This window comes from Prosopis cineraria, unplaced genomic scaffold (genome assembly GCF_029017545.1).
Source record: "Prosopis cineraria cultivar Desert tree isolate PC_DT_omini unplaced genomic scaffold, ASM2901754v1 PC2, whole genome shotgun sequence".
NCBI lineage: Eukaryota > Viridiplantae > Streptophyta > Magnoliopsida > Fabales > Fabaceae > Prosopis > Prosopis cineraria.
In genome coordinates this window covers 13,569,634-13,588,290 of record NW_026555333.1, presented here as the reverse complement: position 1 = coordinate 13,588,290, position 18,657 = coordinate 13,569,634, and the positions used below count along the sequence as shown (strand labels likewise).

Below are 18,657 nucleotides of genomic sequence, written 5' to 3'. Positions count from 1 at the left end.
TAAAGTTAATTAGTTTTATTATTATGGGAGCAAATCCTTCCGTAAGATAATCGTCGATTTGTTTTAAAATATTCCCTATATATATATTTTCTATTATATTATTTCTTATATAACATAAAATTTTCTATCTTGTTATAGAAAGATAAACTATATAAAATTTATGAATTTTTAATTTCAGAAAATCCATGTCATATTATTATGTATTGATTTTATTGGAAGAGATTGTGTATAAAAAGTTTCTGCTACATCTTGAAATTGATAACTACACTAGGTGCATATAATTAAATACTAGTATGTAATAATTGAAGATTATAAAGCATAGAAGTTGGCAGTGCAACAATTAGGTCAAAATCAGTTTTTAAAACCAGAAAAGGTTAAAAGAAAGACAAAAAAAGAATAAAGGGTGGTTTTCCCATACTTAGTGTCCAGAAAGTCTTTTCTCTGTTTTTCTCAGAAACAGAAAAGAGAAAGTGTGTTCTAGAGAGAAGAAAGCCTGTCAGATACCAAAATATCCCACATTTATTTCTCCCCCCTCCTCCTTTTAGATTCTTGCCAGATACTCCCTCCTTACTCCATTAATGCCTCTCTCTCTTCAAACCTTCACCACCCTTTCTCCCTCTTCACTTCCATTTTTTTGTATTCATTAAACAAATCCATACATATATACACATATACGCACAGTGCTTGTGTATATATATTACTGCCTCTCCCTTCTTCTGTATATTCCCATGGCTTCTTTTCTCTTACTACTTTTCTTCGCCGCCGTCTTCACTGTTTTCCTCTTCCTCCTCCGGCGGAGCCGGTACCGGAGGCTCCACCTTCCCCCGGGGAGCTTGGGCCTGCCCTTCATCGGCGAGACTCTTCAGCTTATCTCAGCCTACAAGAGCGAGAACCCAGAGCCTTTTGTCGACAAGCGGGTGAACCGGTACGGCCCGATATTCACGACCCACATATTTGGGGAGCCGACGGTGTTCTCGGCGGACCCGGAGACGAACCGGTTCATTTTACTGAATGAGGGGAAGCTTTTCGATTGTAGCTATCCGGGTTCTATATCGAACCTCCTGGGCAAGCACTCGCTTCTGCTGATGAAAGGTGGTCTTCACAAGAGAATGCATTCGCTCACCATGAGCTTCGCTAACTCCACCATCATCAAGGATCATCTCTTGGTGGATATAGACCGGCTGATCCGGCTCAACCTGGATTCCTGGACCGATCGGGTCTTCCTCATGGAAGAGGCCAAGAAGGTATGCCCCTCTTTCTTCCCCTCATTAATTAATTTCTTAAGCTTGTGATTTTCTTAATCACAAATCACTTAACTTTCCCAAATCTTTATAACTCGACCAACTTTACCGGTTCGACTCGGTCGTGGACTCTTGGTTCGTCCGCGTCGATCTCGATTGCCATCACATGGGGTGGGAGCTGGGGGTGGTCCAGCGAGGAACTAAACACCCTTTCTCTTTCTCTCTCTGGCCTTCTTTTTAATTTAATTTTTAATAAACCTATCGTTGATTATGGTTTTATTTTTCAATTAAAATAAAATTTTCCTGTTTAATATGCTCAAATCCATTGCATTTGCATAGAAGCCCCCACGTTGAGCCCATATCGAACCCACCAAAGACAGTTTTACGGCTAAGAATAATAATTCCCCTAATAAGGGGTCATCATAACATACAACATGCACATGTAATACAACATGCCTTTCAGCGCGACATGCTATTATATATTCTGTTCTCTGAATTTTGATTCCTAAATATATATATATATATATATTCCAAGAATCACGTTGTGCAATGCGTGAATGCTTTTCTGTTTTGAAAATGATGAGGGGATTAAATGTGTTGCAGATAACTTTCGAGCTGACGATGAAGCAGTTGATGAGCTTCGATCCGGGGGAGTGGACGGAGAGTCTGAGGAAGGAGTACGTGATGGTGATCGAAGGCTTCTTCACGCTGCCTCTGCCTCTGTTCTCCGCCACCTACCGGCGAGCCATCAGGGCCAGGACCAAGGTCGCCGAGGCCCTCACGCTCATTGTCAGGGACCGGAGGAAGGATAATCGCGTCAGATCCGATATGCTTGGAGCTCTCATGGCTTCCGGTGACCAGTTCTCCGACGAGCAGATCGTCGATTTCATGATCGCCTTGCTTGTTGCCGGCTATGAGACCACCTCCACCATCATGACCCTCGCCGTCAAGTTCCTCTCCGAAACTCCTCTGGCTCTGGCTCAGCTCAAGGTAAACATCAAATCCTACCTCTGTCAAAAAAGCCTACCTACATCCTTCACCTTTCACCGCGGTTAAAAAAGTGATCAATTCTGTCATATTTATGCTTTTTGACACTCAATTATTATCATATTATCATTTACATGCCTAAATACTATACCTTTCCGAGTTGTGAAATGGTGTTTTAAAATATAAGATACCTTAAATTGAATAAGATATCATTAATTGTAATTATTTTAATATTAATATATTATTATTCATTTCTTATTATATTTTCTCCTGTTATTTAATTTTTTACTCAAATAAGATTATATTAAATAAAGATATTTTTAAAAGTTTATATTTATTTTTTAAAAATTATATTTAATAAACATGTTAGCATGTGTAATTTCATCTGACAGTATTTTATAAATTAAGATATATTTAACTTATCTATATATGAAGGCCTCTTTAGTCATGCACGCACGGACACATCACAGACACAGTTAAAGACGCATGCTGCGTGTGCCAAATATTTGACAGATTGGTTTGGGGTAATTAAATTGCAGTATCAAATTAATGAAGGTTGGTTATAAGATAATTGTGGGCGTGATAAATAAAAAAGGAAGAAGGTCAAAAAGAGGAGGGGAAGTACATGTCGTAAAGTCAAAGAAGAAGACACAAATGTGGAGCCAAGGGACAAAATTATTACATCCAAACTGCACGCTGAGGAGTTTTGTCAAGATGACAAAGTTCCCAAAAAACAATTCTGAAGAAAAAAAGTAAAATCGGTCGTGTCAGAGTCTGATCACATATGTTCCTCCACCTGCAATTTCATCCGCTCATACCATATTTATCACTTTTCTATAATTTTTAAATTTTAAATACCGTGCTAATTTTCAGGTTAAAAAATGGTAGTACGAATTTATTTATTTATTTTTGTTTTAACATTCGTTGGATTCATCTTCTTTGGTTGGCCAAGAGCTTAGCTGGAGACGTGTTTGACCCATAGCTAGTTAATCCCTCGCCTTTCATGTTATAGGCCCTTTTAAAACTTCAATACAACATTTATTGATATTCTTCCCATTATATCCTTATTTATAATTTCAATGCATAATTAATCAACCCATCTGTTCCTTTGTTTTCATTTTATTAATTATAAAATAAATTAAAGATAAAAAAACCTATTATATTAATTGTATTTTTAATACATGTGCTGAAAGTCTGAAACCTTAAAAAATAAAAAATTAGTATACTTTTGAAAGAGCAGTGAATAGTAAATAATCTGCCTCTGCCTTCACTTCAGTGAGGCTGGTAGGAAACGAGGTGTATCAGTTTCAACTTTCAAGGACTTTGCAAAATCCAACTACGCGTATTAAATATTAATTGCTCCAGCAAAATCACAATTGTTTTTATGCTAGGGTTGCTAAGTTTAATTAAGGGCGAGATAACGGTGTACTTTCTCTGATTCCTAGGACAGCTTTTGGGCTTTGCCAATTCCTCTTTAATGGCGTCGTAGTATTCAATTAATCAAGCTAATTAATTGATGCTTTGCCTTGTCATTAAGAATTCAATAAGAGAAATTGGCGGTTGTTTTGGCAGGAAGAACATGATCAGATCAGAGTGAAGAAGGGTGATGCAGAAGCTGCGGTGGAGTGGAGTGACTACAAGTCAATGGCATTTACTCAATGCGTGAGTGTTTTCCATATATACAGAGAACATCAAAGCTTCTTTCAATTCTTTTGTTTTGTGTTAGTATTAAATATTAATCCTTTGTTCTTGATTTCTGGTAATGTGGTATTCAGGTTGTGAATGAGACTCTGCGAGTGGCTAACATAATCGGTGGGATTTTCAGGAGGGCCATGACAGACATCAACATAAAAGGTGATCAACATGGAGGATGAAGTGTCTAACTTGTAACATATCAGACACATGCTTCATTATTCAACTCAACGAAGTTAAAATTTAATGGTATGAAATGTGTAGGTTATACAATTCCCAAGGGGTGGAAGGTGTTTGCATCATTCCGTGCTGTGCATCTAAACCCAGACCATTTCAAAGATGCTCGAACCTTCAATCCATGGAGGTGGCAGGTAAACCCCTCTCTGTTTTGCTCCCCCCCTTTTTTTTTTCCTGGAGGAAAACCCCTCTCGGGTCCCACCCAGTAATTTTGACTTCATGAGAATTTTTTGTATTTAGATTTCATTTGTGAGATTAGAGAGTGCTTTCCCTTCTCTTTTGAAATGGTGTCTTCTGCCCCTCGGGGTTTGTAATAAATCTGAAATTGAACAGAATAATTCGGAAGCAGCAAGCCCAGGGAATGTATATACGCCATTTGGAGGAGGGCCAAGGCTGTGCCCTGGCTATGAGCTTGCTAGGGTTGTTCTCTCTGTCTTCCTTCACCGCATGATCACTCGTTTCAGGTGATTATTTCATTCAAACAAACACAAGCTCTCGTACAACTCGGAAAGTAACTACATTACATTAATGCTAACGAAACGATTTTGTTTTGACACAAGTTGGGAAGCCGCGGAGGAGGACAAGTTGTGTTTTTCCCAACAACGAGAACACAGAAGAGGTATCCAATCATAGTGAAGCGCCGAGAAGAGGCCCTACGACATTGTATATAGTGCAATCAGTAGCACGTTGGGATAACAAAGGGCAAACACGCGGATTAGAGAATTGAGATTGTAGCTGTTCATGAGCTTTGATGACAAGTGCAATGCCAACTTATAATAAATATAATGATGTATAAATATAATGGTAGTTTAGTGTTTAAATGTACATGTTTATTCTTTCAAAGCCCTTCCTCAGCTAACATCAACAGCACTGATCATTAAGCGCTGCAACATCCAATATATATAATACCTACGCTTCATCATCCACATCTACGAATGGTGCGCGCGCGTTACGGTATAGAATATGCAAGTGGCATGTGTATTATGGTCTTCAGTTTGATGTTACACTCCTTTTAACCCACTGTACTTTCATATCATGCAATTTTCTGTTGTATACTTAACTTTTTACCAAAATATAAATTTTATTATCGTTAGATGACCAATCTATTATCCATTATTACTATAAAATAATAATTTTCTATTTTCTATTAGTAATATACAAAATTTATATTCGTGCTCCTGAAAACATAAGTTATCAGTCTCGAACACTTGACCGAAACTTTATATTCGGCACATAACAAGCTTGCCGGCTTGCTATTAAAACTACTTTTCAAGAACAGCGCTAACCAACAGGGATCTGCAGAAGCTTAAATCTTTATCCATCAATTAAAAAGATTTTGGAGATATATTGTGGAAATATTACTTTAATTACCAGACCACGCATGCCAAAAGGTTAAAGCTCTGCTCCGTCCAAGAATCGTTTGTAGTTACATTATATACCCTACCTGCACTAGTCTGATTAACCTCACTGCTGTCGGTTATAGCCTCCTAGATGGCTACTGTGAAGCTTCTGTAGCAAACTGCAATTCAAAAAAATAGATGCCACCCAGTTCCCAATGCAAGGTTACATCAGCCATGGCATTTCTCCACTCCGCTATTCCCAAAAAGGATGTTGGGGCTCAAGATATGCAACAATGCTCACGTGACCTGTAGCTCCAAATCTCCATTTTTCTTGCAGGTTTTGTTAGGAGAGAGGCGTGACAAAGCCAGTGAGAGTATCCCCACAAATTCCAAATTACAAGACCTTACATCACATTTGTAGCGCTTTAGTCTTGTTGCAAAAAGTGTACAAATAAGACGATCAAGGTTTACGAAGCTTTGATTCCCTGCTGCTTCTTTCCCGTGTTCTCAACGCAGACTCAACAAGCTTAACCTTTTTCGTATTCTCACTATTTAAAAGTGAAAGTTTTTCAAGAGATGATCTGAGCATCGATATCTGGCCCTTGTCAACATAACTCTTCCTCCCAGGTATTTGCTTTTCTTGGCTATTGGCTTTGGATGCTTGCATGTACCTCCTCAGCCTAGCACTTAGAGCATCAACAGAAGAATGCAAAGCACCCAACTCAACTTCCCTGAAGTGGTCTGCCAACAGAAAAGGGAAGTAATTAAACCAACAAAGCCCCTTCCATGATTTTTTGGCAGACAATATAACTACAGCTAATTCAGAGGACAACGAAGAAAAGAGACAGAAGTTTTCATTCGATGTAACATCCATTACCAAGTTCAGACTTGAACTGTAGCTCAGCTTTAGATAATGGTTTTTTGTGAGCATCAGGCAACTGTCTTAATCGTTGCAAGCGCTGTTCCAAAGAACTATGCATCTGACGTGCACGATCCATTCTTTTCTCCAATAATGGCTGCTTCTCTGCAACCTTCAAAAGCTTCTGCTGTGTGTCACCCGAACGAGCATGTTGGTCATCAATGATTTTCTTCAACTGAGGAGCATGGTGCTTGAGCTCCAAGTACACCTAGTTGGAGAGGAAAATAGCAAGGACCACAGTTAAAATCTAAGCAACTTCAAATTATGCTTGCATTTATCATAGACTACACCCCCAGATAGCAGTTGTGATTGCCCTGTCAAGTAATGAAATACCTCAAAATTGATGGAATTTGCTACAATACACCAGCTCTAACACAAGATCCTTAAAGTGATATTTTCGAAAAAGGACTGATGCATATCATGAATAAATTTCTTCATTAAAGTGTTCTATGGTCAGTTCACTACACTACAGTTAACTCACTGCATAGATATTATTGAATTTTAAACTAGTAACTTAATAATTCAACTGGGGCCAATACTCATTCATATATCCATCATTTATTTGACTCATTTGAAAGAGAAAGTTATAAAAAAGGAAATAGAAATAACAGCGTAGTCATGTCTAAGCCCACAATAAACAAACTAAGAAAGCAACTTAGACCGTCTCTTTCTTTAAGGATAAGAAACAGTGAGTCACGGTGTGGATAAGGCAAAAATCAATACATTAACTGCTTCTTGAAATATTAAATGGCAGAATATTTTGATATTCTTTTCTTACCTTATGTGCATACTCCACATATGTTTCATGAAAAAGCTTGAAATACTGATGCAATGCTGATCTGCCTTCAATTGAATCAGGTGAAACAGAACGTAAACTTGGAGAAGCCTGAGGAACAAGTACCGTCCTTGGTCCACTAAGTAATTCTTTACTAATGATAGTTGGTATCTCTCTCTCTTCAGGTTCATCCTCCAAGTGAATGAGTTTTTTCTCCATATCAACATTTGGTGGCAGCAACAGGTTCCACGTTTTTGTCTCTAGCACAATGCACTCTTGAGAAAGAGTGACCGCCACAATCCAGGAATATCCAAAGGAATCAGACAAAGATGCAAAACCACAAAGTGGAGATGCTGAGGTGCTCCCGCTCTGACATGTATTTAGAACAGGATGCACAGAAGGTGTTCTCATTGTATCACCCTTGCCACTTGCCTGGCTTGTGAATGGAAGGAAATGCAACACTATTGAATCAATCCCTCCATCGTGAATGGAATATATTCTTTCTGGCATAAGAGGATCCGCAAACAATGCAATATCATAACCACTTTCCACTCTCCGAGGCAGAGCCAAGTCAACAATAGCCAGTCTCAGTAGTGGTGGTGGATTGCCTAGCCAGACAGTATGATCAAGCTTCTCATGAAGGCCACTGGCGATTGACTCACAAATCATGGCAAGGCCAAGAATATGGTCCTGGGAATCAACACGAATTCTTGGAGGACTACCAGCACCCCACACAGGCTGGATCTCATCAGCCAGAGCATCTATCTGTAATTGCCCACCACTCCAAGAAGTAACCAAAACTGTGTCTTTGCTGACAAGATCATAAAGAAAACTAACTGCACGGCCTTCACATTCTGCACTACGGCCAACTGAATCTTCATCCCCACCCTGACCTACTCTTCGAAGAGGTCCCTTTAAAACAAAAACATAAAGAAGTTTGGCCTATCATACATTGCAACAAATGGTCAAATGGCAGAGGCAATTCTGCATATACTGATAAGGCAACTTGTAGGGGTGTAACTAAAATACATGCATACCTGCAGGATAAGAGATACATCAAATTGAGCATAAGCATGAGCTCTTAGCACAGACATGTTTTCTTCTTTCTCCTGATTTTGTAACTCAGGGAATGTTGCTTCCAACCATGAGATTGCCAAGTTTGAATTACTAGCAGCTTTAGAGTTTGCGGATTTGAGCCCAAACATATGAGCATCATTATATATTTCTAACACAGCTTCTGATTTAAAGAGACTGCACATAAGTAAAAGTAAAACAACAATCACATGAAAGTAGATGCGTCAGTGAGTAGCACAGAACCAATTTAAATAAAATGACAACATCAAATCATCAATTTACACACAATAGGATAGTTTGTCTTAGGTTTACTTATAAACCTGTAGCAGTATGATAGGAATATGTGTACTAACCATTTCATCTATGATAATAAAATTTGACTTCTGGTAAAAAACCATCAATTTAAACAATGTCATTTAGCAATCTACAAATGACCAAAACAACGATGTTGTATCTCAAATGATAATAGGACATATTGGCAATACTTGCGGACAATAAATAGAAATCCAGAAAAGGCTCTGGCTAAGAAAATAGCATAGTTAAATCAATTATTTTAACGACAATAACTAACAGCCTCCACGTTCTCAGTCCTTAAAGTGGACACCAATGCTTGATGCTTACTAGGTTGGAACAAATCCAATTTTGGTCCAAGTCCTCTCCATAATAAACATGATTACCTCATTCTAAGATGTGCCAGCAAATTCACATAAATAATTTCTATAGTTTGAAGCAGCTGTGGATGAACTCGATTATTTACAAATCAGCTAAAACTTTAATATGCTATGCGTGTTGATATCTTATTTTCTTTGTTCTAGAGAGTAAAACCAGAAAATGATCTGTTTCTAGTCTTTTTCCATCATACAGGAAAACTTCTTTTAGAAAGATTCTGTAATAGTTTTGCCACAATGAAATCACACTCTTCATTTCCCCTTATCTTTATTTCATTATTTGCTTTGTAATAAGGAGATCATCGTACAGGAAGTCACCCATTGATCGGCAAACTTTTTCAGGTGGTCAAGAAATGGATAACTCTGCCCTTCAATTAATTGACAGCGTCCCATTTGTGAGCATACAGTTTAAGATAGTATAGGTTTGTGATGGGCCCGGTGGCTAGCCTACTTCAACTTAAAGAGTCAACACTCACTGATGTATCAAGCTATATATACACAGTGACGTGTAATGAATTCAGATCAATAACATGATGATATGTTCACTGATATATACAGTGACACATTTAAGGGAAAGAAGACAGAAACTGAGAGAATATGAAGCATAAAGTACCTTCCAAATGGAACAACTGGGCAAAGGATGTAAATAGCTCCATCACCAAACAAAATAAATACCTGTTCAACAGCACAGACAAGTAGAAAACGATAGTAAAGCTGTGAAGTCACTAATGTTTTAAATAGAGAATAATAAGTTTTTATTGGTTGAAAAATTCAGCAACTTAAAAATGAATGAACTGCAGACATTGTGTCTCCTTTTAAAAGAATAACATTTCTAGTCATGTAGATTTCCGATAAAGGTACAACATAGTAAAATTTTTAGTAATATCATGTAAGTCACAAACCACAGGACACATTTAGAAAGGAAAACCAATTATGGTATGTGTAGTAAAAAGCAATGAGCAATAATATCATAGTATGCTATAATAAAATTTTAAACTTTAAAATAAATTAAAAAAAAAGCTCATGTGGCAGCAAATGCTCAAACATGAGTTGACAAACTCTACAGCAAAGACAGAAAATGAAAAGGATAAAGTATGATTTTTCTAGAGTGAAGTTTCAATGTAATCCTAATATTCTATAACACCATTAACTAAGTGACAGGTACAGCATAGACTTTTTTATGCCAACATGATTTTTTGTTTTTATGCACGAGGCATCTTAGTTATCAAGCCTTCTCCTTCCTTTATGGCCATGAAGTCTTCTCCCCGTACCCCCAAAAAAAAAAACAAAATCCATTCCCTCCCTCTCTCTCGTGCTTCTTTTGTCCATTAAAACTGGAACCAAAACCATATTGACCAGCTTCCTTCCTATGAAAATCCACCTCACTTGACTCGTACTCATCTTTCATTTATTCTGCATATCTGAAATTCAAGAGAACAAAGACGAGAAGGTTGCTTTTTCTGCTTACACCTTGCATGATTTTCACGCAATGGAAGAGAAGAACCCAAAAATTCAAAGGAGAAAAGAGGCCTTCCGGTCTGTAAAGGAAGTGAAAGCCACATATGATCCTTTTGACCATGTAAGAGCACATAGGTGGTTTCCATCAATTCCATAAATATAGTTATAGATTATGATGCCATTGAGATTTTAAAAAAAGATATGTAGGGTAAAATTGGACTGAGTCAAATAAATTGTAGTTGACTCAAATGAAAACATATACTGAATGTAATATTTAAAAAATCCAAGCAAATGAGCATCATCAATTTTCAAGGAAAAAGGTGGATTAAGAAGAGTATACGATATGTTAAAGTAAACAGAATATCAGCAGAACTTACACTAAACCTGTCCCATAAGTGGTCGCCCCCAAAAGAAAAATCAGCAGGGCACAAAGATGAAGCATTTCTGGATCTGCCTGGATCCACAGGCTGCAAATAATACTCTTGCTCAGGTTGCAAAGGATCCAAAGCCAAGTTAAAAAGCCTATAAGAATGGGTTGACAAATTAAAGGGTCGACAAAACAATACAAGTATTAATTAAAGAAATGCAGCTTAACCTTATTCATTCAAGAAATGAAAGATATATACAAAAATTGGAGAAAAAAAAAACTGTTTCAACACAACATTTTTATAATTAAATTATGAAGAGTTTAAGAGAAGTAGTTTGAGGGGTTTATATAATGAGTTTTGGCTAGTAAATATGAAAATAAATCTTTGGCAAGTCAAATGCAATTGCCATTGCAAAGACATTTGAACATTAAAAAGTCAAAGTAATATTTTGTCAAGAAGTATCAAAAGATGGGAGGAATTTTGAATTATGCTTAATGCCATGGCTCATGTCAAGGGCCTGGTTTAAATAATATAGAGTGAAGATAATGACTCAAGTGGGACGGGGAAACTCCCAAAAATCTAGTTAGCGAGATGCAAAAGCCAGCTCACTTAAATACTCTATTGAGTATCCCATGAAATGCATCCCATACTGCTGAAGTCTCCAATAACTGGCTCCATGGAGAGCCAGCGGCTCAGCAACTGCACTTTGCAATGCTGCAGTCAACTTTCTCACCAGTTAGAACCCTTTGTAGGTGGCGCTTTTTGGAATTGTTTACCACCAACTCTAATACCAATTGATAGGGTACTAAAGTAGGATGCAAAACTCTCCCCTAAAAAGCCAGCAATTGAGGTGACAGAACTAACTTACTTAAATACCCTATCAAGAATCCCCATATTATTCAATGTGTCATGTAGGCATCTCATATTGCCCAAGTCTCAATCTCAGAGTTACATTTCTGACATCTTTAAACTTCAAATGGACTTTTTTCATCTTGGGACAAACTTAAGAAACCATTAAATATATTAAACAAGGCATACAATTGTCAGACCATAGGCACCTTCTTAAACAATATTGTAGATAACATTTAAGTACTCCAAGGATAAAACAAACTCAGGGGCGATTCATTTGCATACTTTTCAAGTATTACTTGTAACTCGAGTAAAAAATTGTATTCTCAAGTTTCATATTTCAGCTCAATATGAGTTCCTTGATATTTCAAGTACTATGTCAATGTCTTTTTAGGTCAATGTAAACCAGGATGAACACCAACTGGGCAGTCAACATTCAGGCCAACAGCATCTTTACAAAAGCAATCTATCTTAACATGCACGCATGTATAAGGCAAAAAACAAAAACCAAGAAAACATACCGGAAAACTGAATCAGAAGAGAGGATTCCCACATGACAATCACTATATGGATGCCATAAAGCTTTTAGCACACGTATATCATTGCCACTCTTGGAATATGTTTGTGAACCGATCATAATAGTCCTGCAATAGGATACCCCTAAAGGCAGGTAAAAAAATAATGGTAATGTAAAGATGTAAGATGCAACTCTCTTGGACGGCAAGATAAAGTTCCAAACTTTGACATCAGAAAACTGCCCAAGGTAAGCATCTAATTTAGATAACCAGAATGTATGCAGATAAATGCAAGAGTGTAAACTATATAGCTCTAATCATGAGAAGAATGAAATCCAGAACTTAGCTACATATGCCTATGTCCCTATTGCCAGTAGCACAAGGTTCGAACAGAAAACATATTTACAATTCTATCTGTACCTGCAAATCAAATTTACATCCTTTTTTGATGTACGTCCATACAGATACATAACATATAGTCTTTCAGACCCAACAAGAAGTAATGCTGATCCATTCCTGTTTATAGAGATTTTGTGGATCAAAAGTTGATCTCCACATCTGCTCGCAATACCTATCAAAGTATTGGCATTATTAACTAAGCAGCTCAAACGAAATGTACAGAAAATGAGATATTATAGCTTTTGTCATAAAGCGTTAGCATCTAAAACTAGTGTCATTAGTTTGACTCAGAATACAAACCTTTTCAACCATTATCTCATAGCATCCAAGTCAAAAATAAAACAAGAACAAGAACAGAAGAGGCCTACACAAGTCTTCAAAAATGTATCACGTGATGCGCAAAGTTCCAGGCTCTTTTGTGTATCAAACACTAAATGAACTATAAGTCACTAATATACCATGACCCATCTAATTTCACCAAATCACAAGCCTGAATTTTTCATTGAATGATGAGTGCGCCAATTTAATCCTGCTTTCAGTCTGCTTCCTCTTTTTAGTCTTTTACATGTCATATAATGCAAGCAGAAAGAGTTAGAGTTAGAGTTAGAGTTAGAGTTAGTGTCATCGTTTCTTTCCTTGTTATATCTACTCTATAATGGTTTCGTCATACAATGTTAGCGCATACTTCCAGAACCGTATGATGGGGACTCTTGAGCGTACTCAGTAAACATCATTATCATGCTCAAGAGTTGAAGACTGGTCATTCCGTATCGAAGCTCAAGCATATGCTCAAATTTTGAAATGGGCACAAGAATTTTAAGCTTTCATCTCAAACCCTCCACCCTGATCAATCTTCAAACTCTATTTCCACTAAAATCCAACTGCTAAAACTCCCTCATTTTTAAGTCATAGGTTTTTAGCTCGAACACTTTCGTAAGAATAGAACAGAAAAACGAAACCTAAAGTAGCAACAAAAACGAGAGTGAGGAAGACCTTAGAAGGGGAAGCAGCAAGTATAGAAGTAGGTTCAGGCTCGCCCAGCCGAAGAGACAAACGGTGAAGACAGTTGATCTTGGGTTCCCAGAAATAGAGGCGAGAGGATCCATCCCAGGCCACCAGATTTCTGGAAAATGCAACGCCGGAATCGTCATCTAAAGAGTTATTCGTAGCGACGAAGACTGGGTGTTTCTCAAGCGGAACCCATTCTACTTCTTCTTTGGGCGTTGTTGAGCGCCTCACCTCTGAGTTCGTCTCATCTGTGTCAAATGTAATCCTCATCACTCTCTGCGCTACACCCCACCAAGTGTTTCGTCTTACCTTCACTTCCAAAGTCCGAACCCTGGCAGAGGCTGGTTCTCGACTTGTTGCTTCTGAAAAATGCTGGCCGATTCGAGATTCTTCCAACGACGTCGTTAGTAACTTTTGTTTTGTTTTATCTCTAAGAAGAACATAAATTTTTATTCATACGTTTTGTTTGTATTTTACTATAAATTTTTATATTTTTTATATATTTTAAGTTTTTATGTTTTCATTTTTCAATATTTTAAATTTTTAAATTAATAAAATATAAGAATCTTAGAGAGATTTAGAACATAAAAAAAAACAATGTAGGAATATAGAACACAAAAAAAAGTATGAAAATTAAAAATTATATTTTTTCTATCTTTTATTATTGGGGAAGGGGCAAAAGTACCTGGAAGTCACTAGCGGAAACTATACAATAGTGTAGCTTAAGGTAAGGGAGGACTCTTGTGCACTATTCTTCACTTTAACCTTATGTTTAAATGAAAAGAAAAATTGAGAGGAAAGAAAATTTAAGAAAAGAAAAAATTAAAAAAAATATCATTACTCCTCTTGTTTGATAGATAAGAGAAAATAAGAAAGAAAAAAATGAGCAAATATCATAATGATTATAATATCCTTATATCAAAATATATCACATTTTATGTAATTATATTTGTAAAAATAAATTTAAAACAAAAATTATATTGAAATTAACATAATCAAATTATTTGTTAAAAATGTATTTTTATATTATCAATTCTTTCTTCTTACCAACGACAAAACCCTAGAATCCCTAAGCATCCATTTTAAGGCAAAAAGATTTCAACTTTAGTAGCAAGCCATCCCTATTATCAACCTCTCCATTTTCACCACCATCATCATCACGTCTCGAGTCCCCCTTTTGAAGCACCAATAGAGCTACCTCTTTGTTCTTGTTGACATTTCCTAAGGCGATCTCAATGGTGACCTCGCACCCCTTGAGCTTGTAAAGTGAACCCTTGGTCTAGTGGTTAAAAGTTTAAATCTTGGATTCAAGGGCCTTAGACTTCTTGAGAAGGTCCCGCTTGAGAGAGGAGAAGTGGTCAAAGAGCTCCCTCCAAAGAAGGGTACAACTGGCCAGAGAAGAAGATGAAGCCACTAATGAAGATGATGCTCTGCTTGGGTCGATCAAAGATGGCAGTCTCCGAAGATGCGCGAAAATAAAAATAAAGGAGAGTCAGAGCATGAAATAGATAAAAGGGAGAGGGAGGGTAGATGATGGAAAAAAAATTTACTTTTAAAATCTCTTCACTTTTGGAAAGAAAAGTTAGAAAATATAATGGATCTCACACCCTATTTTCTTTCCTCTCATTTTTTCTTCTCTAGCCAAACACTGAAAGATTTGTTTTCTCTCCATGTTTTCTTCCCAACCAAACAGAGCATAAATTATTAGGTTAAACTATAAATTTATCCTTGAAGTTTGTTTTCGAGTGCATCTGGTATCCTAAAGTGTTTCATGTCATAAATGTGCCCTGAAGTTTTTCAAAATCATACAAATTTGCCTTATCATGACTAAGGCGATAGTTTGACTGTTAAGTGAGGCATTTTAACCTTCAATAACTTATATGACAGCCACATAATATGCCACGTATGTTTCCACACTTACCATACATAACTACACAATCCTTGTCATCCAGTTGCATTTAGTCTTTTTTTTTTTATCGTTGTCTTGCTAGGTTTATTAGTAAAGACATTAATAATGTCTTTATAGCCCAAATAAAATGGCAAAAGTTAGGAAGCTCGATAAATTGATTAAAGACGAAGCTGGAGAAAGATGGCGATGAATGATGACAAAGATAATAGTGTGTTAGATCAAAGGCATGAGGAGTCTAAGACGATGTTGATTACCAGTAGTAGGAGTAGGAAGAGGGCAGCAGTGTTGTGAAACATTCATTGATAGTAAGTTGAAATATCTTCTGAACTAAACATCATTAACAATTTGAATCTATGGTAATCAAGGGTTTAACCCTTAAGAGATTACCAAGTTACAATTTCAAAATAAAAGGATCCCAAGTTTTTTTAAGTTAAAATGAGTCTAAACTATTTATTAACTTTAAAATCAGAGTAAAACAAGTTACAGAAGCATAGGATACCTTTAAGGAGGAGTGACAGAAATTGAAAAATATTAAGTTTGTTGAAAAATAAAGTAATGCACCGTGGTTTGTGCACCCTGCATGTTGCATGTTTTCTTGATAGTAGAATTGAGCAACTTCTAATATGCCCCATTTCTTTGTCCAACATCTAGATGACTTGATTCAGGTGTCTACAAAAATCTCTTTTCATAAATTAACTAATGGCACATATTTTACTTCCATAACTTATTACATTAAGAAGTTGGACATCCAAACATACATTGTTACCACTTTTCACAACTTTTACACATAAAATGGTGTCTAAAACTCAAAAGTTCCTAACACCTAGACTATATTCATTGAAACTAAAACTATGAGTACAGCACACTACATACACTCAAATACCAGTATAGCACAAGTCACTCTTCAACCCCTTAATAATAAAACTGAAGGGAGAGGTAAATTCATTGCGTGTATATCAAAAATCAATCATATATCAACATATACAACTTATTCATTCACAATTACTCAAGGCCTAAAATACAATTCGGACATTACAATAAACTATATAATGCAAGTGTAACTAAATGCATCATAAATGGACAATAATATTATATTATTCAAAAAAACAATACTTGAAGGCCTACACTAGGAATGCACCAATTCCTAAGCCTTCGTAGATTTTTCCTCTCTGCATCAAAGCTAAAGCCTATAAAATGTTAAAGGAAAGTGGTGAGTCTTGGTACTTAGTAACAAGGTAAATTTACCCTATGCAACTATAGATCAATTGAAATAAAACACAAAAGTATGAAAATACATGCTTATCAAACATGCCACAACACATCATGTCACAATCAATTTACTTCCATTTTATCACTTGGTGCATAGCCACAAGATACTCAAATATATGACTATGACTCAATATATTAACATGACTTGCCACAACTCACTTGTGTGACATGTCATATAGGCAATGATTAACCATCCTTATACCCTTCCTTATTTTCTTCAACTGAAACTGTGAGCTATAACACTGAATAAGGCTTTATTCATACAATTAGACTACCACACTCACCATCATTATGAGGTGTGACACGGTCAAAGATTATACGACTCACTCTCGAACTACAGTTTTCTCACTCTTGAATCTCCAGGGTGTCGTATACCCTGAACTAACCTCCTCAATAAATTGATAAAGATAGCTAGATTCTAATTTCTCGACAAACTATAGGACAGTCCCTCAACAAACTGTGGGATAAGGCTATAGCCTTGTGAATTAGAGGTTAGCCATAACACCATATGGGTTTTAATTACTCCCATCCAAGGAGAACCCCCACCTATTGATCATGCTATACACGATGCTCACTCATTTTTCACATTCTTATTTATTTATTATCAAAATCAACACGTGGCTCACAATCGTGCGCTATCCAAATAAGTATCAATACTCATTTTCATGTTCATCACATAAATCCACTACTTTCAAACTTAACACATTCCTCTTTTACAAACTCATATTAACTATTCAATTTCACATCACATTGCAATTGTAATTCATTTCAAAATCACTTTTGCAACTTTATATTTATTTTGAAACAATTAAGTAACACAAAGTTTCATTACATGTTACACACATTTACAAGTCACAATTCACATATTAAACACATATTGTAATTAACATATAATTATTTAAAGTAAGTTTTTCTGATTAACTCAAATATTTGAGAGGTCAAATATTTACCCTCAATATTTTAAGCTTCCAAACTTAATTCCCAAGCCAAAATTGTGTTCAAGAGCTCAATTTACAATTAGTCAAGTTAAACTTTATTAACATTGTCAAGAGCACACTATCAACTCACACGTTCACTTCTCCATTACCTGACAACATCAATTTATACTTTTAGGCTTACTTATTAGGTTTATTAACTTTATTTAATCCCCATTAATATTAATAAGCCATTAAATTCTCATTAATGACATTACCATTCTTCCAACGACCCTCACTAATCTTAAGTTCAAATATTAATAAGGTCCAACAACCAAAGATATCAAAACTCAATATTCCTAAGGTTATAAATCTACTCCCATTAACTTCATTTGAATCAATCGATTCAGATCCATAACTTATATGGACCAAAAATTATCTCTCACTATCAAATCCTAACTAAAATATCATAAATGTGGAAGAGATAGGGAAGAATAAAGTATAGAATACTTACCTCAAGCATTTCTAACTCCAAAATACTTTTAATGCCATTCAAGTATGAACGTTAGCAAAGCTTGATTGCTTGTTCTCATTTTCTCTCTTTTTCTCCTTCAAATTTTTTGTCTATTTATGACTTAAGTTTTATAGAAAAGGGCTATGCACTGTAGCGTATGGCACAGAGAGATCTCCTCTTATTCTAATTATTGTCTGTGTACCGCGACAAACGTATTTCACGCACAGCATATGGCACAAAAACACTTTATCTTTGTTTTCTTCCCCTTTTGATACCTGGATGGCCAGACTTCACACCAGACCTATAATTAAGTTGAAACATAACCAAATCAATCATTAAACTCCTTAGCCATATGCCACATCAAACCATTCAATTTAATCATGAAACTTAATTAATCCTTTAATAATCCAAGGATTAAAAATTGGGATGTTATAGTTGCACTAAGGTCGTGAAACCTAGTATGAAAGGGAAAGGAGGTTCTGCCACTATGGATTGTTAGCTCCCTAATGGACATCGTGGAT

The 18,657-nt window shown here is 36.2% G+C and overlaps 2 protein-coding genes across 2 annotated transcripts; one reads left to right on the top strand and one right to left on the bottom strand.

Moving 5' to 3' along the window:
* The first annotated feature begins 450 nt into the window (after positions 1 to 450).
* LOC129301969 (3beta,22alpha-dihydroxysteroid 3-dehydrogenase) lies at positions 451 to 5,215 on the top strand. The gene is given in 8 exon segments (XM_054940621.1): positions 451 to 1,244; positions 1,845 to 2,231; positions 3,801 to 3,890; positions 4,004 to 4,082; positions 4,185 to 4,291; positions 4,491 to 4,621; positions 4,718 to 4,740; positions 4,743 to 5,215. Coding segments are annotated over 8 exon segments (1,419 nt in total). The 5' UTR covers positions 451 to 728; the 3' UTR covers positions 4,829 to 5,215.
* A 289-nt stretch (positions 5,216 to 5,504) lies between these two features.
* LOC129303237 (nuclear pore complex protein NUP88) lies at positions 5,505 to 13,910 on the bottom strand. Its single transcript, XM_054942403.1, is given in 10 exon segments — positions 5,505 to 6,238; positions 6,375 to 6,624; positions 7,195 to 8,103; positions 8,229 to 8,442; positions 9,547 to 9,608; positions 10,769 to 10,913; positions 12,130 to 12,252; positions 12,544 to 12,664; positions 12,667 to 12,694; positions 13,516 to 13,910. Coding segments are annotated over 10 exon segments (2,418 nt in total). The 5' UTR covers positions 13,801 to 13,910; the 3' UTR covers positions 5,505 to 5,957.
* Positions 13,911 to 18,657: the final 4,747 nt, after the last annotated feature.